Source organism: Arachis stenosperma, chromosome 9, assembly GCF_014773155.1.
Source record: "Arachis stenosperma cultivar V10309 chromosome 9, arast.V10309.gnm1.PFL2, whole genome shotgun sequence".
Taxonomy (NCBI): Eukaryota; Viridiplantae; Streptophyta; class Magnoliopsida; order Fabales; family Fabaceae; genus Arachis; species Arachis stenosperma.
In genome coordinates this window covers 109538570-109561312 of record NC_080385.1, presented here as the reverse complement: position 1 = coordinate 109561312, position 22743 = coordinate 109538570, and the positions used below count along the sequence as shown (strand labels likewise).

At 36.5% G+C, this 22743-nt stretch overlaps 2 protein-coding genes across 2 annotated transcripts; both read right to left on the bottom strand.

Annotated features, from left to right (window-relative positions):
• Window positions 1-14973: 14973 nt before the first annotated feature.
• On the bottom strand, window positions 14974-16236 carry LOC130949806 (26S proteasome non-ATPase regulatory subunit 11 homolog). The gene is made up of 5 exons (XM_057878432.1): window positions 16220-16236; window positions 16048-16088; window positions 15791-15846; window positions 15614-15636; window positions 14974-15541 (listed from the first exon to the last, which is right to left on the bottom strand). The coding sequence occupies exons 1-5, from the start codon at window positions 16234-16236 to the stop codon at window positions 15121-15123; spliced, it is 558 nt and encodes a 185-aa protein (XP_057734415.1). The 3' UTR covers window positions 14974-15120.
• A 1099-nt stretch (window positions 16237-17335) lies between these two features.
• Window positions 17336-21475, bottom strand: LOC130948097 (probable leucine-rich repeat receptor-like protein kinase At1g68400). Its single transcript, XM_057876800.1, has 3 exons — window positions 20639-21475; window positions 20103-20483; window positions 17336-18226 (listed from the first exon to the last, which is right to left on the bottom strand). Exons 1-3 carry the CDS (start codon window positions 21465-21467, stop codon window positions 17598-17600), a joined length of 1839 nt encoding a protein of 612 aa, XP_057732783.1. The 5' UTR covers window positions 21468-21475; the 3' UTR covers window positions 17336-17597.
• Window positions 21476-22743: the final 1268 nt, after the last annotated feature.

The following is a 22743-nucleotide window of genomic DNA, read 5'->3' as shown; positions in this document are numbered from 1 at the left end:
CCTTGTTGCTTTGTTGTTGTTGGACCCCCCTCTTGCCAAATTCCTGAGCTTATCATTGTCTCCTTTAGCCTCTGTTGATTAAATCTCACCCTTGCAAGTTCTTGCTCTTCAAATATCTTGCGAGCTTCATTAAAGGTTTTAATTTGTGGGTTGAGTAATGGGGGTGTGGAACAGAGGTAACTGAGCTTTTCTTGGGTGCATATATCATAGTCAAGTCTGTCTTTATGCCTGGCTTCCCTGAACATTCTGCTCTCATTGAAATCTTTGTGAAATGTATCATGTCTAGCATCCAACCTATGGAGAAGCTCCCTTTGCTGAGCTTGCTCTTTCCTTAGTTGAGCTTGTTCTTCTATTACTTTCTCCATGGCTTTTCCGTATTCCACAGTTGAATTGTTGATAGCTTCTTGCATCTTGGCATATTGTTCTTGTTGTAGCTCCATCATGTGTGCTTGGTATTCATTTTGTTGGTTCATCCACTGAACTTGAACCCCTCTTTGTTGATCCATCAATTGCCAAAGGTCCCTTTGTTGTTGAGCTTGTTCCTCTTGGCTTCTTTGAATGTGTGCATATTGCCCAGAAATTCCTTCTAAGGCGGCTTGGAGTTGATTCATGTTCAAGGTGTGGGATTCATCCATTTCTTGAGGCTCCTCCTCTTGTCTTACTTCTTTCCTTTTCTTCCTTCTTGCTAAAGGTTGCCTTTCCAATTGGGTTGTGGTGATAAACTCCAACCTTTCTTTGGTGAGAGGCTTTCCAATGGAGACCACATCAGTTTCTTCAAATTCTTCCAGAGGCACTCCAGCTTCTTCACATAGGCGCAGAATAGTGCTAGGATATCCTAGCCAACTGTCCTGTTTGACCTTTTGAGCTATGTCAATGATGTTCTTGGCTATAATGTCTCCAACATTGATTTCCCCTCCTTTCATTATGCAATGGATCATTATTGCTCTATTCACCGTTACCTCAGAATTATTTGAAGTGGAGATCAATGATCTCCTCACTATGTCATGCCATCCTTTAGCTTGAGGTATGAGATCACCTCTCCGAAGTTTGAGTGGTTGTCCGTGTGAATCAAACACCCAATCTGTGCCTACCCTGCATAAGTCGCTCACCACATCCATGTACTTTGGTTTATTTTCAACCCTTTCTTCATAGCTAGCTCGTTTGAACTGTTTTTGCTTGACCTTTAGCACCCTATTGATGGTGTCCGGGCTAAAATCAACAGTCACACCTCTTACATAGCTCATGTATGGTTCTTCATCATCAAATTCTCTTATCACATTAGTGTAGAACTCATGGATGAGAAGCATGCTCACTTCTTGAGGTTGGTCACAGAGAAGCTCCCATCCCCTTTTTCTGATTATTTTGTGTATCTCAGGATATTCATCTTTCTTTAGCTTGAAAGGTAACTCCGGAACAACATCTTTGCTTGACATCCAACTAAAGATGCGCTCATTGTACTTGGATTTGAATCTTCTTTCATCAAAGGTGTCTTGTCCTTCATCTCCTCTCCTATCCCTTGATGATGAGGCCATTGAAATTCGCTTGCAAGGGTTGAATCTTCCACACCAAACTTAGATCAATGCTTGTCCTCAAGCATAAAGAAAATAGTTGTGAATGAGAGGGATATGAGATAAGCACGGTGACTTAGAGAAGATAGAAAATGATGGTGAAGGAGGTTGAGTGTTTCGGTTATGTGAGAGATGTAATGCTTCAAGAGTTTTGTTGGGCAAAGATTAGGCCTAAGGCAAGAATATATGAAACATGGAATAGGTTGGAGGTTGAGTATGAGTTTCGGGTAATAAAATGAGGTTATGGGGGTAGAAGAATGAATGATGAAGAATGAGGTTTGATGAATGTGGTTGAAGTATTTAAAGTGAACTTTGGTGAGGATGCATGGTTCTAGTGACATTTAAGGCTCGGTCATGGCATGGGGAGCATGCTTCCTTGTGCCCAATGCATGTTGAGTTGTTTTTCCCCATGCACAAAGTTCAAAACTCATGTGACTTCCCTTCCTTGTGTATCCGTGACCTCACTCTTCAAGATTCCCCATCATTTCTTTCTTTCTTTCATTATATGCTTCCAAGATTCCCCATCACTTCTTTCTTTCTTTCCTGTAACAAAATTCCAAAAGTTTGAGATTCTTAAAGTGACATTAATAGCTAACAACTTATGATGATATTCCTATGCAAAATTGACTAAACTAAAATTAAAATTTATGAATTGATTCCCTAATCTATTTTTTCTAGCATTATTAATGTAAGTAAAGACACCAAACTTAGTTTGTGACTAAGTGCTCTATGGAATTAATTCCAAAGATAGCCACATCAAACTTAGTATTTTACCTACAATATATGCTATTTCTCGTTTTTTTCTTTTTTTTTTTTTTTTTTGAATAACTAAAATGATGACTATACTTTCATAGTCTAGCATTTTCGTGTATGTATGGACACCAAACTTAGTTTGTGGCTAAGTGTTGTAGAACACACTTTTGCCATTACTTCAAAATTGGCCACACCAAACTTAGTGCCTTGCATACACCATGTACTAGTCTACTTAATCATTATTGGTTACTAAAGTATGAAAATAAGAGACTCCCTGTGCATGGGTTGCCTCCCATGAAGCGCTTGTTTATTGTCCTTAGCTTGACAATGCAGCTTCTTTGCTCATGTTAAGAGTTGCACACTCTCTTCCTTGCTCTAAGGGCCACCAAAGTAGTGCTTCACCCTATGTCCATTAGCTGTGAAGGTTTGTTTTGAGGCTTCATCAAGTAATTCGACATAGCCATGAGGTGATACTTTGGTGATGGTGTATGGACCAGTCCATCTAGACCTCAGCTTCCCAGGGAAAAACTTCAATCTTGAATTAAATAACAACACCTTTTGGCCAGGTTCGAATGTTCTTTGGGAGATCCTCTTATCATGCCATCTCTTTGCTCTCTCTTTATATATCCTGGCATTTTCATATGCCTCCAATCTGAATTCCTCCAATTCATTGAGTTGTAGCAACCTCTTCTCTCCTGCTGCTTGAGCATCTAAATTCAGAAGTTTGGTGGCCCAAAAGGCCTTATGTTCAAGCTCCACAGGGAGGTGGCATGCCTTTCCATACACCAGCTGAAATGGAGATTTTCCTATGGGTGTCTTGAAGGCTGTCCTATATGCCCAGAGTGCATCATCCAGCTTCCTAACCCAATCCTTTCTTGTTGTTCCCACAGTCTTTTCCAAGATCCTTTTTAGCTCTCTGTTGGCAAGTTCAGCTTGTCCATTGGTTTATGGGTGGTATGGGGTAGCAACTTTGTGGGTAACACCATATTTGTGGAGTAGAGAGTTTAGTTGCTTGTTGCAGAAGTGGCTTCCCCCATCACTTATGAGTCCTTTGGGCACTCCAAATCTAGTGAAGATGTTCTTCTTGAGGAATTGCAAGACCACGTTGGTATCACATGTGGTGGTGGCTATGGCTTCTACCCATTTGGAGACATACTCCACTGCTACCAAAATGTATTTGAATGTGTAGGATGGCGGAAAGGGTCCCATGAAATCTATTCCCCACAGATCAAAGAGTTCCACTTCCAAAATGAACTTTTGAGGCATCTCATTCTTCTTTGACAAACCCCCTGTTCTTTGACATTCATTGCATTGGCTCACAAACTCTCTAGCATCCTTGAAGATTGAAGGCCAATAGAAACCACTTTGAAGGACCTTTGCAGCCGTTCTTTCAGCCCCAAAATGACCACCATAACTAGAGTTGTGACAATGCCATAGTATGTCCTTCATCTCACCTTCTGTTACACATCTTCTTATCATTCCATCCGGGCATCTTTTGAACAAGAAAGGTTCATCCCAGAAGAAGAACTTAGCCTCATGTAGCAGCTTCTTGACTTGTTGTTTTGTGTACTCTTGTGGAATGATTCTCCCCGCCTTGTAGTTGGCCATGTCTGCAAACCAAGGGACATGTTGAATGTGCAAAAGATGTTCATCTGGAAATTCTTCATTTATTGATGGAAGGTTGTCTTGGCATGCATCTTGTGGCACCCTTGATAAGTGATCAGCAACTTGATTTTCATTGCCCTTTCTATCCTTGATCTCAATGTCAAACTCTTGTAAGAGTAGCACCCATCTGATTAGCCTTGGTTTGGCATCCTGTTTTGACATAAGATACTTAAGAGCAGCATGGTCAGTATACACTAAGATTTTAGATCCAATCAAATATTGTCTAAACTTATCAAAAGCATATACCACAGCTAATAGCTCTTTCTCTGTTGTGGTGTAGTTTCTTTGAGCTTCATTCAATACCTTACTTGCATAGTAGATAACATGAAGCTTCTTTTCCTTCCTCTGCCCCAACACAGCACCAATTGCAAGGTTACTTGCATCACACATGAGTTCAAAAGGTAGTCCCCAAGTTGGGGGTGTGATGATTGGTGCTGTGGTGAGCTTAGCTTTTAGAGTTTCAAAAGCATGTTTGCATTCATCATCAAAGATAAAAGGATTTTCTACCACCAGCAGATTGCTTAGTGGCTTTGCTATTTTGGAAAAATCTTTGATGAATCTCCTATAAAATCCAGCATGTCCTAAGAAACTTCTAACAGCTTTCACACTAGTTGGCAAAGGAAGTTTTTCTATAATTTCTACTTTTGCCTTGTCAACCTCTATACCCTTTCTTGAAATTTTGTGACCAAGAACAATGCCTTCGGGTACCATGAAATGGCATTTCTCCCAATTCAAAACTAAATTGGTTTCTTGGCACCTTTTCAAGACTAAGGTAAGATGGTGCAAGCAAGTATTGAAGGAATCACCAAAAACAGAGAAATCATCCATGAATACTTCAATAAATTTTTCTACCATGTCTGAGAAGATTGATAGCATGCATCTTTGAAAGGTAGCTGGGGCATTGCAAAGTCCAAATGGCATTCTCCTATATGCAAAAACTCCAAAGGGACAAGTGAAGGAGGTCTTCTCTTGATCCATGGGGTCAACCACTATTTGATTATATCCAGAATATCCATCAAGAAAACAGTAGTAGGCATGGCCAGCCAACCTTTCAAGCATCTGATCAATGAAAGGGAGAGGAAAGTGGTCTTTTCGTGTGGCATCATTCAGCCTCCTATAGTCTATGCACATTCTCCACCCTGTCACTGTTCGTGTTGGGATAAGCTCATTCTTCTCATTAACAATGACGGTCATCCCCCCTTTCTTAGGAACCACTTGCACTGGACTGACCCATGGGCTGTCAGATATGGGGTAGATGATCCCAGCCTTACACAACTTCAAGACTTCCTTTTGAACAACTTCCTTCATTGTAGGATTCAATCTTCTTTGGGGTTGCACCACTGGTTTGGAATTCTCTTCTAAAAGTATCTTGTGCATACATACAGCAGGGCTTATGCCTTTCAAGTCATCAATGGTCCATCCCAACGCCTCTTTGTGAGCTTTCAAAACCACAAGGAGCTTTTCTTCTTCCTCTGCATTCAATGTGGAATTGATGATCACTGGGAAGTTGTCCTTCTCACCAAGGAATGCATATTTAAGATGAGGGGGTAGTGGTTTCAACTCTTGTTTTGGTGCCTCTTCTTTCGTAGCTTCACTTGGTTCCTCTGATGCTTCCAATTTGCTCTCTTCTTGTCCCTTGATGTTATGGACTTCTTCTTGTTTCACTTGATGGTTTGTGTCAAGTACTTCTTCAACCAAAGAATCCACTACATCAATTCTCATGCAACTTTCTTTCTCAACAGGGTGTTGCATTGCTTTGAAGACATTTATGGTCATTTGCTCATCATGCACTCTAAAAATCATTTCTCCCTTTTCCACATCAATGATTGTTCTAGCTGTAGCCAAAAAGGGTCTACCAAGAATGACTGAATTGTTCCCCTCTTCATCCATATCTAGGACCACAAAATCAGCTGGGAATATGAAGTTTCCCACCTTCACCAAGAGGTTCTCAACTACTCCATTTGGTACTTTGATGGATCTGTCAGCAAGTTGGAGTGACATCCTTGTGGGTTTAAGTTCTTCAATCATCATTTTCTTCATCATGGTAAGGGGCATCAGGTTAATGCTTGCTCCCAGGTCGCAAAGTGATTTGTCAACGGCCATGCTTCCAATCGTGCAAGGTATGAGGAAGCTGCCAGGGTCTTTGAGTTTTGGAGGTAGCCCTTGTTGAATGATGGCACTACACTCTTGATTGAGAATCACCGTTTCTTTTTCTTGCCAACTTCTCTTCTTGGTGATCAATTCCTTAAGAAACTTTGCATATAATGGCATCTGTTCCAGAGCTTCTGCCAATGGGATGTTGATTTCAAGTTTCTTGAAGATTTCTAAGAACCTTGGGAATTGTTGGTCCTTTGCTCCTTTGTGTATCCTAGTTGGGTATGGAAGCTTGGGTACATAAGCTTTTACTCCTTCATTCTTGTTTTCTTGTTGTGGATTCACACTCTCCTTGCCATCACGGTTGCTTCCTTGACTTGGTGATTTGCCTTGTGGCTTGACAACCTCTTTGCCTTTGTTAGATGTTGAATCCTTTCCTTCATCCTGCCTTTCCACTGTGTCTTGCTCTTTGGGTTTTGTTGCTTCTTTATTTGAACTTTCACCAACTACCTTGCCACTCCTTAACTGTAGAGCCTTACATTCTTCTCTTGGGTTGGGTATTGTGTCACTTGGGAGAACATTGGTTGGTTTCTCGGCTTGTTTGACTAATTGTCCCACTTGTCTCTCAATGTTCTTCATAGTGACCGTTTGTTCCTGTTGTCCCTTAGCTAAAGCTTGAGTGGTTTGAGCAAGTGCTTGCAAGGTTGCTTCCAGACTTGAGATTCTGGCCTCATGATGGTCAATTGGAGGTATGATGGGGGTTGATTGTTGTTGGAAGTTGTTGGGCGGATTAGTGTGGAAATTTTGTGAGTTGGACGTTGGTGCAGGGAAGTTGTTTTGGTGAGTTTGTGAGTTATTATGGGGGTGTTGATATGTGTTTTGTGTTTTTCTATATTGGTTAGTGTTGGTGGCATGGTGATTTTGGTTGTTTGTGTTACGGTTGTGGTTGTGGTTGTTGTTCTTTTGCCAATGGTTTTCACCCCATTTTAGGTTGGGATGATTTCTCCAGGATGAGTTGTATGTATCACCATGAAATTCATCCTGAGAATTTGAAGTGTTCTGCATGTATTGAACTTGTTCTTGTGGTTGCTCAACCGTGGTCCCTTCACCTTGGCCCCATTCAAGTGATGGTTGATTTGTTGTGTTCACTGATGCAAGTTGCATACCATCCATTCTCTTTGTTATCATCTCCATTTGTTGTTGGATTTGTTGGTGCATTAACTTGTTTTGTGCCAGGATAGCATCAACACCTTCAAGCTCCATTACACCTTTCTTTGGAGTCGGATTATGCTGCCTCTCTGATGAGTAATAATATTGATTGTTGGCCACAATCTCAATGAGGTCTTGAGCCTCCTCAGCAGTTTTCATCATGTTGAGTGATCCCCCGGATGAGTAGTCTAGCCCCTTCCTTGCTTCTGGACTTAGGCCTTCATAGAAGTTTTGGAGTTTGACCCAATCACTAAACATGTCAGGTGGGCATCTTCTCATTAGTGCCTTGTACCTTTCCCAGGCTTCATATAACGACTCCCCATCCATTTGCCTAAAAGTCTGAACCTCTGTCTTCAACTTGATGATCTTTTGAGGTGGGTAGAACTTTGCTAGAAATCTTCTCATCACCTCATTCCAATCATTGAGGCTCTCCTTGGGGAATGACTCTAGCCATTGGGTGGCTTTGTCCCTCAAAGAGAATGGAAATAGTAACAACTTGTAGACATCTGAATGCACTCCATTTGTCTTCACTGTGTTGCATATCCTCAGAAAAACAGATAGATGTTGATTTGGATCTTCAAGAGGTCCCCCTCCATAAGAGCAATTGTTCTGTACCAAAGTGATGAGCTGAGGTTTCAACTCAAAGTTATTGGCCTGAACTGGGGGAGTGGCAATACTACTCCCACAATGTCTTGGATCAGGGATGGTATAAGAGGATAGCACCCTTCTAGGTGGTCTATCATCGTTGTTGACCCCTCCAGGATTGTGCATATCATCCTCCATGACTTGATCTTCTCCCTCTGAATCCTCTTCACCAACTATTCCCTTCCCTCTTTCTGCTCTCCTTATCCTTCGGCGGGTTCTCTCGTCCTCAATGTTATGTCTATTAGCTCCTGACATACACAAACAAAACCAAAATCACAAGTGAAATACTCTAAAACTAAGGTGGAATTGGAGTTAGTGAAACAAAGTATCAAACAGTTAGTGGGCTTAACAAAAATACTAAAGAAAAATGCTTAATCTAAATCACCGTTCACCTAATCATTGTCAATCTTTTCCAATCCTCGGCAACGGCGCCAAAAACTTGATAAGTAAAAATTAGATTTCACGTATAACCGGCAAGTATACCGGGTCGTATCAAGTAATAAAACTCACAAAGATTGAGGTCGATCCCACGGAGATTGGTAGATTAAGCAACTTTAGTTAATTGGTAGATTTAGTCAAGCAAACATAGTTTTAGTTTCATGAGCATTTTGATTTTTGAACATAATTGCAAGAATTTAAATGGCAAGGAATGTAAAGAACTAGAAGAGAGAAATAAAGTGCAAGTAAATGACGGAAACTTAAAGTGCAAGAAACTTAAATGACATCAAAGATAAATTGCAAGGAATTAAAGGTTGCAGAAATTTAAAGAACATAAGAGTAAATGGCAAGAAGTAAATGAACAAAACGTAAATAGCAAGAGTAGTAAATAAACAGAATGTAAAAGGGGATTGGGAGATGGGTAATCAAATAACTAGAGCAAGAGAAATGAGAATTAATGATAGAGAGAATCATTAGGGATCAGAGATGCAAGTTATCATGAATTGATGTTAGTCAAATCCTTCTCAATCATGGGTATAGATCTATGGCAAGTGGGTGATTGAATCCCAATCTCTTGGTGATTCAATCTCTCTCAACATAACCAATTGCCACTCTCGTGATCTAATTGTTCATGAGAAGAGATGAAGCTCAAATCTAATCCAGCCACACAATTCCTATAATCTCAACCAAGGAGAGTTACATCTCACATACTAACCAAGGTATATTGATTAAAGAGATCATGAAAGGATGAACTCTAAACTGAATTATGTGGCTTATCCCTCAAACTCACCACATAATTCATATAGATTAACCCCTCTCTCGATGGTGGTTGAATCTTTGAAGATCAAGAGTTCCCTCTTTAGATCAACCACTAGAGTTGAGGAGGAAAAGATGGGTTCACCAATTCATTCCAACAAACAGAGCTCCTCCCCCTAATGAAAGTGGGGTTTAGTGAGTCATTGCTCCAATTTCAACAACAGTTGCCATAAACAAGAATTAAACTAAGTGTAAAGGAAGAAGAAGAAGAAGAAGAAAGTGCTTAAAACTTGAAGATGAAGAAGAACAATTCCAATAGAAAACCAAAGATGAGCTTTCCGGGAGAGTACCCGGAAGTTCTAACAAAGGCCAAGTAAAAGTGCTAAAAGTGTATAAAAATTCTAAGTGTCAAAAAGTATTCAAAAGTGTAAAAAGTCTAAGTCCAAAAAAAATCTCCTACAAGTACATCAATCTCTTCTATTTATACTACTCTAAAACTCCTTCAGAGATCTTCAATTTGGGGCTAGCAATGTGGGCTTTCTCATTGTTCAATTCTTGGCTCAATTGAAGACGTTGTTGGCCTTTGTGATGAATAGGGGAAGCAGAGCAAGTTAGCAACCATTCTGGCCCATTGACTTGGCGTTTTTGTCAATAACGCAGGCCTTAGTGCATGTTGGCAACGTGCATCACAATTTCCTGGAAGTGAGTTTGAGACTTGGGCGTTGCTAGCCCAAGTTGTTGCTAACAACTTGTTTTTCCTCTTCTTGGCTCTACTTTCATGCTAAATGTAGCCCAGAATTTGAGTGTCAACCTTCTGCTTTAATGTGGACTATTATATATCATTGGAAAGCTCTTGATGTCTATTTTCCAATGCCACTGGAATCACCTCATTTGGACTTTCCTAGCTCAAGTTATGCTTCCTCAAAGAAGGTAAGGTCAAGCTGCCAAGTTGTTGCCAAAAACGCACCTTCACCCCCAAGTTGGCAACGTGCTCGTGCCTAGCCTCCCAAGGCAGGGGCTTGGGGCTGGCGTTGTTGCAAAACACGCCCCCTTAATGCACGTTGGCAACGTGCTCGTGCCCCCCTTCCAGGGCTCATCTCTAGCTCCCTTGAATTTCACTTCATGTTCTTGTTTTTAGGGCCTAAAGATGACTCTGATTTGGCTTCAATTTTGTGCTCCACCATAGACTATCATATATGGTTGGAAAGCTCTGAATGTTAGCTTTCCAACGCAACTGGAAGCACTCAATTTGGATCTCTGTAGCTCAAGATATCTTCCATTGAAGTGGACATGGTCAGGCTGCCTTGTTGGAGTTGTTGTGAACAACGCTCCATATATTCCAAGTTAGCAACGTGCATTACAATTTCCTGGCGTTGTTGATGGACACTCCTTCTCTTCAGCACGTTGGCAACGTGCTCGAGCCTTTCTCAAGGCTCCAAGTTTGCTTCCTGGCGTTGGCAACGTGCATAGCAAGGCTAATGGGCGTTGGCAACGTGCATGGCATGTCTCATGGGCGTTGGCAACTTGAATGGTGCGGCCATTGGGCGTTGGCAACGTGCATGGCATGGCTCATGGGCGTTGGCAACTTGAATGGTGCGGCCATTGGGCGTTGGCAACGTGGTTGGTGCGGCCATTGGGCGTTGGCAACTTGGATGGTGCCATGTCTTGGCGTTGCCTTGAATAACGCCAGTGAAATAGCACGTTGGCAACGTGCTCGAGCTTGCTTCCTATGGTGCCAAAGTTGCTTGGTTGTGAGGCGTTGGCAACGGCCATCTTGAGTTGGCAACGCCAGCTACTTTTCTTCCAGGGCCAAGCTTGATTGTGTGGCGTTGTTAGCCTGCGTTGTCCTCAAACACGCCTCTCATCTCTAGGCTGGCAACGTGCTCGAGGCTCCAAATTAGCTCCCCAAGATTGCTTGGGTGGGCGTTGGCAACGTGGTTCTAGAGTTGGCAACGCCAGCTCTTCCTCCAGGGCCAAGTTCCTTGTGTGGGCGTTGGCAACGTGGTTCTAGAGTTGGCAACGCCAGCTCTTCCTCCAGGGCCAAGTTCCTTGTGTGTGTGGGCGTTGGCAACGTGGTTCTAGAGTTGGCAACGCCAGCTCTTCCTCCAGGGCCAAGTTCCTTGCTTGTGTGGGCGTTGGCAACGTGGTTCTAGAGTTGGCAACGCCAGCTCTTCCTCCAGGGCCAAGTTCCTTGTGTGTGTGGGCGTTGGCTTCAACAACTCAGCCTATTCTTCAAGTTGGCAACGCCAACTTTGCTTCCAAGGCTGCCTGGCGTTATGCTCAACAACGCACCACATTCCCAAGTTGGCAACGCCAACTCCTCTTCCTGGCGTTGCCAAGAACAACGCCCATTATATCCAAGTTGGCAACGCCAACTTCTTGCCCAGCTTGCATCATTCTTGCTTCCATGCTTCCTTGTTTCATCACCTATCATCAACAAGGGAAATAGCTTCAAAGTCTTACCAATTCATGCAATAAATCTCATGAGATTCATTCATACTCATTCATATATGCATTCCTTAAATCATTTGCATGAATTTGGCTAGAATCAACATATTCCTTGGTATTCTCATGCATGGAAACAAAACTCATAAAAGGACTTGTTTATTTAGAGAAAATGAGTGAAATTAAGCTAAAACTAACTAAACTAACTAACTAATAAAGCAAATATGCATTTGCATCAGGTAGCAAAACTACTTAACATAAATTTTAATTCATAAAAAATTTAAAAAAAATTATATATACAAAACATTAATATTCAACTAACAAAATATATATAGTACAAAAATTTTGGTATATAATATATAAATATTTTATAGGTTACATGTTCAAAAATTTATATTTAAAAATGTATATGTTATATTAATAAGTTTTTGTACTTTTCAATAAATCTATATTAAAAAAAGGGGTCTGTCTTTAATGGGCTCAAGTGTTTTGAGCTGTTGTGATAAGCACAACCAATAATTTACAAACATAACCCAAATGGGGTTAAATAATAATTATTAAATTTTTACTTCTACCACAAATATTTTTAAAATTTATTTTGCTAACCCTAAATTTACTACCTTCACCCACTAACACACTCTCTACTTTCGTTCTCTTCCCTACCATCAGCCATCAGCCACAACAATAATCCCTATCCACTGCCATCCGCTTCTCTTTCTCTTCCCTTTTCACAGAACCCACTGCCATTAACAATAATCCCTACCCACTGCCCCTCTCTTTCTCTTCCCTTTTCACATAACCCACGTCTACTGCCAATTTATTTGAGAATTCCCTTTTCAGCTTCAGAGTGCTGTCGTTCTTTCTGCCTTCATCGTGCACCACGTCTTCCCGTCGTCCTCAGTGCCATCTCTCCTTTCATCGCTACACTTCAAGAGTTTTAATGGAGCCTCAGCCTCAAGTATGAACTTGGTTCATTTAGCTCATTTTTTGTTATCCCTTTATGTTTTGCTGCATAAATCTGTTTTGTTGAAGTCATTTAATTGAGTTTTGTTCTTCTTATTTCATTCAATTAGTGATTTTGTTCGATTTACTTGGTTGTTTAAAATTTCTGAGTTAGGGTTAAAAAATTTTGAGAACAATGAGAACAATGACTTTGACTGTTGTGAATAATGGCATTAATGGAATTACTCAATTATCACCGTACACTATTTCCGTCCCAAAAAATGGAAAATTTCAAGATCTGACTAGAGCTTTAGGCATTGCATGTTCTTTGGGGCTTGATGAAACCTTATTGGTGGCTGAGATATATCTGTTCAGTTTAAAAATCTAATTTGAGGCCAGTTCTTTTCTTCTTTGAGTTTCATTATGTTATTTGATCAAAACAGTTTTGCTAAAAAATTCTTGGTATCCATGATATATTGTTTCCGATATATATTTTTTATGTCTTCTTTCTATAGAAATTAAATTCCTATAGAAAGGGGTTTATTATGGCAGAAAAAAGAATGTGGAGGCTGCAATAGAAGTTGGAATCAAAGGTATACATTTTAAGAATGCTGATTTGCTTTGTGAAGAACTGTCTTTGATGGGGATTGAAATTACAGTTGATGCAGATCATCAATAGATTCTTTTTTTTTTATTTTCTCTGTATACAAAAATCCTTTGCATGTTAGAATTTGGAAAGGAAATATGATTGCATATTCAATCAACAACTGTTTTTCTTGTTGGTAAATAGATAAAATGAAAAAAACTAATAATCATTAAAATAAGTCTTTATTTTAGTATGTCTGAGCTTATTAAACTAATAATCATAGTAGAGTAAATGCCCAAACTAGTGTTTTTAAATCTAAGATTATCAAATTAGCATTTTCAAAGTGTGATACTGATTACCTAAATATACATCAGTGTGATACTTCTATTTTAAACATTGATGACCAAATTGATGTTAAAGTTATTTAGAGGACTAATTTGAGGCTTGAAAAAACTATGATTAAGTTGAGGGTTTTTACTTGATAATTACTGGTACGCCTAATTATATGTTGGGATTTTGGTTTTATTTGCAGGATTGACTCCTCAATTGAAGTCTACATTGGATAAAGTTGTTACTTCAAATAAGGTAGTTCTGTTTATGAAGGGAACTAAGGATTTTTCGCAGTGCGGATTCTCAAATACAGTGGTGCAGATATTAATGAATGAGGGATTGTCGAGGATTCCAAGATATCAATGAATGCGCCACTGGAAATAAAGATGCTTAGCTAAAATAATATACATGATAGTAGTTCATGAAGTTCTATCTTTGCAGGGGAAAGAAAATCAAAGCAATTACTAGCAACCATAGTTTCTTTTTCTTTTCTATTTTTAATGTGTATTTTTCTGAGAAAAAAACAAATACGGCATAGTTTGCCATTCTTTTGGAAGAAGTGGATCTGAATAGTACTGTAATGTATGGCATTTGTCAGTTCTCAGAAGTATGGACCATGTTTTCAATTTGGGGTTAAGGTGTGCCAGAACTCCTCTTTGATTGTTGTACTAATAGTAGTTCATGCAGCCTTAATCTAACACAAGACTACTTTTCAAATTCTGCTCAACACTGGTTCTCAGTTGTAACCTTTCTTATTTTAAAAGCTAATATCAAATAACCTGAACTACAACTAAATATTTTGAAAACTAGTTTCAAATAACATAAATTGCAACAAGCAATTAATTGTCTTAAATAGTATCAAATAACATAAATTGCAAAACTAGATAATAGTATCAAATAACATAAATTGCAAAACTAGATACTGGTTCTCAGTTGCAACATTTCTTGTTTTAAAAGCTAATATCAAATAACCTGAACTGCAACTATATATTTTGAAAACTAGTTTCAAATAACATAAATTGCAACAAGCAATTAATTGTCTTAAATAATATCAAGTAACATAAATTGCAAAACTAGATACCACAAACTAGTGTATACAAATAACAAATCATCTATGGTTAGTTGAGTGTAACATAAATAAAATATTTGATATTTGTTATTTATACATGTTTAATAATATTTATACTTGCCTTCATCTTCATGTTTCTTCAATTCCATCCTCACAACCATAATAATTATATAAAAAATCTACAAAAAACAAACACAACATAACCATCAATATCACCATGCCTAGAAACAGAACACCATGCATCGTGTTCTGATTGAAGTTTTCAGATGAGGATCAATCAACCATTCTGGTAACAGCATCACATCCCTATTTCCTGATGTCATTTGAAGATTAGAATACGAAAAAAAAAATAATAATAATAATACCACGAAACTGTGCAGGGAAAGACTATACTAGCTAAGAGAAAACAATATATGATAGGGAGATAATAAAAAATCAACCCAAACACCTCAAAAAGAACTGATCTCCCATATCTTGTATGTACAATACAATCTATCACTTACAGTAGCCATCATAGAGGATGATATGATCCCTGATATTGATAATTTAGACTGGTAATAATAATACACACGACAAGTAATACATTTTATTGCACCAAAAGTAGGTTATTTTAGGCATCCCTAATCCTTCTCCTCAGCATGCAGTAGTCCACTCTGCAGATCTATGGTACCTTGCTGTGCCGGCGGCACATAAATAGCATTTGCAGCTGTTCTTGCTGCTGTGAGTGCAGCTTTTGCCTTTGGAAGGTTCCTTAATGAGAAGTGTAGCTTGCTTTCCAGCAATTCTATGTCTACAAGTAGAAGCTTGTCATCTAATCTTCTAACCTCTTTGACCGAGCTGGAGAGTAAAGTCAAAACTTCTGAAAACTCTTTATTTTCCATTAGAAGTGCTGCAAGCCTTACCTCAACTCTCTGCCTCAAGAACGTACACTTCTCAGCACGAGTCCATTGCACCATTTCTTTGCAGAGTGCAATTTGAAGAGCAGATGTCCTTGGAATTTTAGCAACTGGACAAGAGCTGCAAAACACACATACACAGTGTCTTCCACATTAAAAACCACCAAAATGGTGAGATTGGAAATCCAATATCAGTAATGTCACTATCTCAAATTACAAGCTCAGATCCATTTCCAAAAGCTAAAGGAAACAATAACATACACAATTAGTATTATTGCAACTACTGAAAATCTAACATGTTCCACAACCTATGGTGCCGAAATACTTCATTTTTGTTCAACTATGCATATCAAATGTGCATATGCATCAAATACTAACATTTTAAACTTCTTACATTGTCAATAACTTTTTCATAAATTTCAGAATACACATATGCAACATAGTATACCACTAGTTTAAAGCAAAAAATGTAAACAAAACACAATAAAAAGCCTTCAGGTATTTTCATAAACTTTTTTATTTTTACAAAGTTTGAATTTATTCTACTCACTGTAGATAGCTCATGGGTATTCAATAATCAATTAGATATAAATCCAATCACCAATTTTCACATCAACATAACAGAGTCAATAAAAGATTGATCTTCTGTACCAATTTTCACAACTGGATACTGGAATGACGAACTCAAGAAGCTGCAACAAGTAATTTAAAGTTATAGAGATAATATTGAAAAATCTCAACTTTAATTCAGTTCCTATTCCTTTCAACTCAACAATTATAGCTCCCAATAGTGAGATTCCCAGCAATAGTGAATATCACTTACCACAAAAGAATCTCCATTTTTCAAACATTAAATCAAAATATATAACAAAAGAAACTTTGTTAAAAAAAATTGGAAAAGGGGGTAAGTACCTGTGGAGTCATAACTTGAAGAAGTAGGTCATGGAGTCGTTGTGGAAGAAGGCAGAGGATAGTGGGTAGAGGAAGAAGCATAGGGACATCGCGAAGAGGAAGAAGGCAGACGCAAAGGGGGTAGAAGAAGAAAAGGAGGTTCATCGTGATGTGGAAGAAGGCAGAGGATAGTGGGTGGAGGAAGAGGAGAGGGATGTCGCGAAGAGGAAGAAGACAGACGGAAAAGGGATAGGAGAGAAAACAGAAGTTCATCGTTTGACCAAGAAGACAGAGGAGGTGGGCAGAGGAAGGGCTCGTCATTGTAGGGTTTGATTCTAAAATTTTATAGTGGGCAATTGTAAAATATCAAAACAGTTATTGTGTTTAAGTGTAATTTTTAATAAATTAATAATAATTTAAATATAAACCATTAGATTGTTTATCAATCTAATTTAACCCTTCAAATTGAATAGTGTATCAGATAAACTCATAAGGGGTAGGCTGATTTTAGACAGACCCTTAAAAAAAACGCAGAAAAAGAAAAATGTGGACGCATACCCACATATTTTTTGTCAAATTTATACCAACTTAATTGATCTGATTACAAAAACGTATGTGTCATAACATCACTAGAAAATAAATTCTCTATTTCAGAATACATTATGATTGCCTTTTATATGAAAGACTATTTTGGTATACAAATTTTGTTTTTCTTAAAAAATCATTATTAATTACTCATTTTGCATATAAAAAAGGAATTAACCTAATAAGGATAAAATAATAAATCCAATCTTTCATCAGTAACGTGGATGATATGCTGATTGTTTCATATGCAGTTTGAAAATGTGATTATTATTTTTTTTTTTTTTTCGTCTTTGAATGCAGAAGAATAAAATAGTTATACTTTGATGTCAGTTATTTAGTCACTTATCTTTAAGTAATTAAAAATATTTAAAACTACAATAGATGTGTATATCAGCATAACATCAATTTATAAATATTTTCTTAACAACGATCACATGAGAGGAGAAATATAAAATGAGTATAATAATCAAAAAGGAGATCCAAATAATTTTAACTACAAAAGTTTTCCATATAAGTACATTGAAGAAAGTATGCTGAGCTAATTGGAACAGATTCTTCACCTTTACAATATATTAAGGATTTTGTAAAAATGAAAAAAATATTTGAGAAAATGGAAATTACTAATACTCATTTGTTAAACTTTTCTTTTTCTTTGGATAAGGAAAGTTCAACCAAGCTAATCAAACTCAGATTTCACCTATTCTTAGGTCTCTCTCTCCCGTTTTTCAGCTAATCAAATTCCCATTTTTCGTTTTCTCTATCTCTTCCATTCTCCTCAAAACTTCACTAATCTTAGGCCTCTTCTCAGGCTTATCATCAGTGCACTCAAGGGCTATCTGTGTTAGTTTCAACATCGAATCATGTCCTTCTTTCGCAGCTATCATCTCAATATCAAGAATATCTGTTGACCAATCATTGTTGACCACCATTCTCACCCAATCTGAAAGATCACTTATTTTTTCTTCTTCTTCTTCTTCCATTCCCATTCCCCCAAACATTTCACCAGGAATTTTCCCAGTTATGACCTCAAGCACAATTATTCCAAAGCAATACACATCAGTCTTATGTGTTAGCTTCCTCCCTTGAACAAATTCTGGTGACTTGCTTATGGCCAGTTTCTCTGCTGATTTTTTGTTAGGAAGTAAAGTCAAGAAGCCGAAATTGGTGAGCTTCACATGGTGGTTACCTTGGTTATCATGATGATGAATTAGGACATTGGATGATTTGAGGTTGCCATGGGGGACCTTGTGAGATGCCAAGGAATGATGAAGGAAATCAACACCTTTTGCTATGTCTTTGATGATAGTTAGCCTTGCATTCCAATCAAGAAGTTTTCTGCCAACTCCTCTGTTCTCTAGTATCATTAGATTTTAGAATGGGTTCAATAATTTTGGAGGTTCCTATGATTTCATTCAATTTTCGATTAAGTCTCTGTACTTTAAACACTCGTACCCAAATTTATATTGTGTGAAAATATTTATTTAGATCCTATAGTTTAAAAGTTTCCAATCACATCCTCATATCCAATCACATCCTCATATCGTATAACATTTTGCATCCCGTCCTTCTATATCCCTACCCTTAGGAGTTAGGATTACATGGACTTGGTAGAAAAACAATTTTAAAGTATAGGGATATAACTGGGTCTTTTTATATTTAAATTAAATAAATATAAAATTTGCAAAAATATATAAAAATACAGAATAATTACATAAATATATAATTGGCCACCTCTCTGTTATTGAGGGTTCTAAAAATTGAACACATCTTGGGTACTGAAATCCCAATCAGCATCAAAAGAATTAAATGGAGGCTTAGTACCCGAGATACACGCAAAAATAAAATATAAATTCGGTACTCGAAATATGCACAATGTGCAAATTGGTGACTCGGTACCCGAAATATGGTTATCTATTTTAAAATTATAAAAATATTTCATTTAAAATTTAGATGATTCTAATTTAAATTAACAATTAAATTTAATTCAATAAAAATAAATATACTTATATTGTTATACTAGTTATTTGTATGAGTACTGCAAAATTAATTTAAAAAAATGACATTATTAAATTAAGTCATGCGCGTATAAAAATAAATTGGTTAGGCTCTACGCGCATACTTAATCTAATAACGCCGTCTTCTATTACTATGGTAAGATAATATCTATGCAATATAAAATTAATCTAATAATATCACACAATAATATTTAAGAGATAATAATTTTATTAAATATAGTACTCTTTTAAAATAATCATAAATAATATTTATAACAATTCATTTATATATATACACAAGAGTATATTTAATTTATTTCAATAAAAACAAAGATACCTATTCATTATTTATTAAAATATCTTTTTTATAAAAAAATTTAAAATAAAAATTTAAAATTTTTATTTATAAATATATAAAGACTATCCGAACCTAAAGAAAATAATAAAAACTAATCAATTATTATAAATATTACAAAGACCTTACTAACAAATATTCTAAAAAGTGTATATTTAAATATATATTTTTTAAAATAAATATTTAAAAACTTTAAAAATTACCCACAAAATACTCATTAGAAAAACTTGAATTCACCGAAAATATTTATGCAGTGGGATAAGACATGGTGATTCCGCATAATCCAAGACTACCATATATGTCTTTTTTTTTTTTTTTTTCATCTTTATGTACCCTCCTCCCCCATGAGTTCTTAACAATCCAATAATCAGTAACAATTTTATTTGTATCATAACCAACCGTCAGTAACACCAAGTTCAAGTTCATACCCACATGTTCTATCAAACACCACCGAAATAAAAATTGATCATATCTCGTATACTGAATCACCAATTCAAACATTGTGCATATCTCGAATACTGAGTTCATATTCTATTTTTGCATGTATCTCAAACCCATTTAACTCTTCTCACGCAGATTGGGGTCTAATTACTCGAGATGTGTTTAATTTTCAGAATCGCCCTCAGTAACCGAGATGCGTCCAATTGTGTATTCATGTAATGACATTGTACTTTATATATTTTCGTAAATTTTATATTTATTTAATTTAAATAAAAAAATCCCGATATAATTAGAAACATTCAAACGATAAGTATCTGTTTGAAAATTTTTAAACAATATGGACTTGATAATAAATTTTTAAACTATAGAGCTCTAACCAATAATTCAACCTTTAGAATATTTTACTTTGCTTGGAAGAGCTAGAAAGAATGAAAACTAACCATGTAGGAGGTCAAATAAGCTGCCATTTGAGATAAACTCATGTATGATCAACTTTTGCTCCTCTGAGTGATAAAATGAGATAATTTCTACCAAATTCTCATGTTTCAACTCCCCAAGAACTTGCATCTGCTTTGTAAATTCCTTTCTGCTTAACTCATTCATGTGACTAAGTCTCTTTACTGCAAGAACAATGCCAGTTTCAAGGGTAGCTTTGTATGTAATGCCTAAATTACCTTTCCCTAGCATTTCTGCTGATGCCCTTAATAAATCATCTATGTCAAAAGCTGCCAATTCCTTGCTGAAATATTCCATTCTGCCTAATCTTTCATAATCTTCATTTTCAGAAACTATGTTTCTTGCCCAAGCTCCAAAAGTATACCCTGTTTGAGAAAAAATGCAAAGTTAATTACTTTTTTTCTGAATAATCCTCAACCAGTATGAGACATATTTTCCAGTAAATCATTCATAAAAGAATAATAGGTATTCCTTCCATTCTTTATGGATAGTCTTTTTGACATTTTTAGTAATATATTACCTGATGCACCATTTCTTGCTTCTTTTTCAGGCACTCCTTTATTGTAAACCAAGAAAACAGATATTATCACAAGAAGCAAAATTGCTCCTGAAGCAACAATCAAAACGATCACTCTGACTTGGTCGGTATGTTCGTGTTTCGCTGCTGCAGAGCTTCGAGGAATAACCGAAGGATATGGTGCAGAAGAGGGGCCAGCAGGAGGTGAAGAAGGACACAACTTATCCAATGGCTTCCCACATAGATCAGAATTATGATCAAAGGAGCTATCAGAGAACCTAAGCAGGGCCGAAGTTTCAGGAATTGTCCCCCAAAGATGATTATACGATACATTGAAACTCGTCAGTGCTGGTTGATCAAAGGATGGAATTTGACCATCCAAATAATTCTCTTGCAGCTCCAACACTTTCAGGTTAGGCAATCCATGAGCATATTCCAAAGGGATTGGACCTGAGAAATGATTATATGAAAGCAAAACTTGTTCCAAAAATACCAAGTTTGTGAGATTAGGAAGCAAACCAAGAACTGAATTGTTTCCCAAGTTAAGGTGTTTCAAGAAAGGTACTTTTTGCAAACAGGTAGAAGGCAATGAACCCCTAAGATTGAAATCTTCAAGGATTATTTGAACAACATGCCAATTTGAACAAATGATACCTTTCCATCTACTTTGATTTCCTATACAAGGAGAATCTGTCCAATTCTCATGCAAATTGGCAGAAGAACTTAAAGAATCCCTTATTACCAATAAAGCTTTCTTTTCTTCCTTCAATTCATCACATGATAACATGTTCAATGACACTAACAATAATAGAACCATAAGGTTCAAGCTCATGATGATTAATAAAGCAATTGTAACCAAAAGTTCTAAACTAATTAACAAATGTGAATGAAATCATCCCCCTTGTGGTTACTCAAATGACTAATAGTTCAAGTTGAATGTCCATATATTATGCAAATCCATCATGATGTGACATTAACAATAGCAGAACGACTTTCATATTTTCTTATATTACCATTGAATCCTATACTATAATGTCAAATATGTATTTTTTCAAAGCGATTATTGTGAGAATCGAATAAGTTCGTAAATTAAATAATGCATGATTAAACGACAATTAAAATTTATATAGATAAAAGAATAGTCAACATTGTATTAAAGGCTTTTAAGGATGTATAATTTTTAATAATTTTTAATGTATAATAATTTTATACAAATAAATATCTAATTATGTATTATTACATTAATATAAAAATATTATCTTAAAATCCACAATTAGAATCGATGAAGTATTGAAATTAAAATTATTATTTTTTATAAGTTTAATTTTGATGTATTGACAATATAAAATGTTTTATACCATCGTGAAATTACTTCAGTCTATTTGATAACTATTCTCAGTCTATTTGATAACTATTCTCGCAAAATTAATATAAAAAAAATTATTTTTATTAATATAATATTATGTAGTCAAATATATATATAAAATTATTTTACACTAACTAATACATTAAGATTTTTTTTTATATTAGTATTAAGTTGATGCCTATCACACTGTAGATGATGAACTGTTTCTTTTGTTAATTTGAAATTTTGAGTTTTTAATGAATATAAGAAAAAGGTTTCTTGTTTAAATAAATACAGATTACGTGGGATGCAAAGCAACTGAAAAGGATCAAGGATGTGGAAGCAATATGTCAACGGCTAGAAATCTTGGGGTTAGGCCTGAACCTTTCTTTTTTCCCTCAAATTGTTATTTTAATTTAAGGCGTCTTTCAAGATTGTTGGTGTTTTATATTGATAATATTAAAGTCATGAGTAGGAGACTATAAACATGGATATCTAATTTTATACACACTGAATCAATGGATATAATACATTGTGCCCCAGCTTTAAGAGCAAATACAGTTATCAGTACAATGTACTATAATAAGGAAAATTCTACCGTGCTTATCAAAGTTTTTAGCATAGTATACTAATTTTGTGTGTGGCAATATGAAAGATTAACACGTGGGGTGAAAATAGTTGTGAAACGGAACAGAAGAAGTATCCCGTTCAAAATAATTATGTATGGTAGTTAGTTTTATAATTAGTTTATAAGACAATTCAA

Excerpts from the sequence above, each read along its gene's own strand:
- LOC130949806 (XM_057878432.1), bottom strand. Across the intron at positions 15,847-16,047 it reads GTATCCAGTTGTGAAAATTG|TGGTATACTATGTTGCATAT; the intron begins GTACAGAAGATC and ends GCTTTAAACTAG. Across the intron at positions 15,637-15,790 it reads ATGAAAAAGTTATTGACAAT|CTTTTGGAAATGGATCTGAG; the intron begins GTAAGAAGTTTA and ends TGTTTCCTTTAG.
- LOC130948097 (XM_057876800.1), bottom strand. The coding sequence starts at position 21,467 with ATGAGCTTGAACCTTATGGTTCTATTATTGTTAGTGTCATTGAACATG. Across the intron at positions 20,484-20,638 it reads AGCAAGAAATGGTGCATCAG|GGTATACTTTTGGAGCTTGG; the intron begins GTAATATATTAC and ends TTTCTCAAACAG. Across the intron at positions 18,227-20,102 it reads CTTATTTGACCTCCTACATG|AGAACAGAGGAGTTGGCAGA; the intron begins GTTAGTTTTCAT and ends TAATGATACTAG.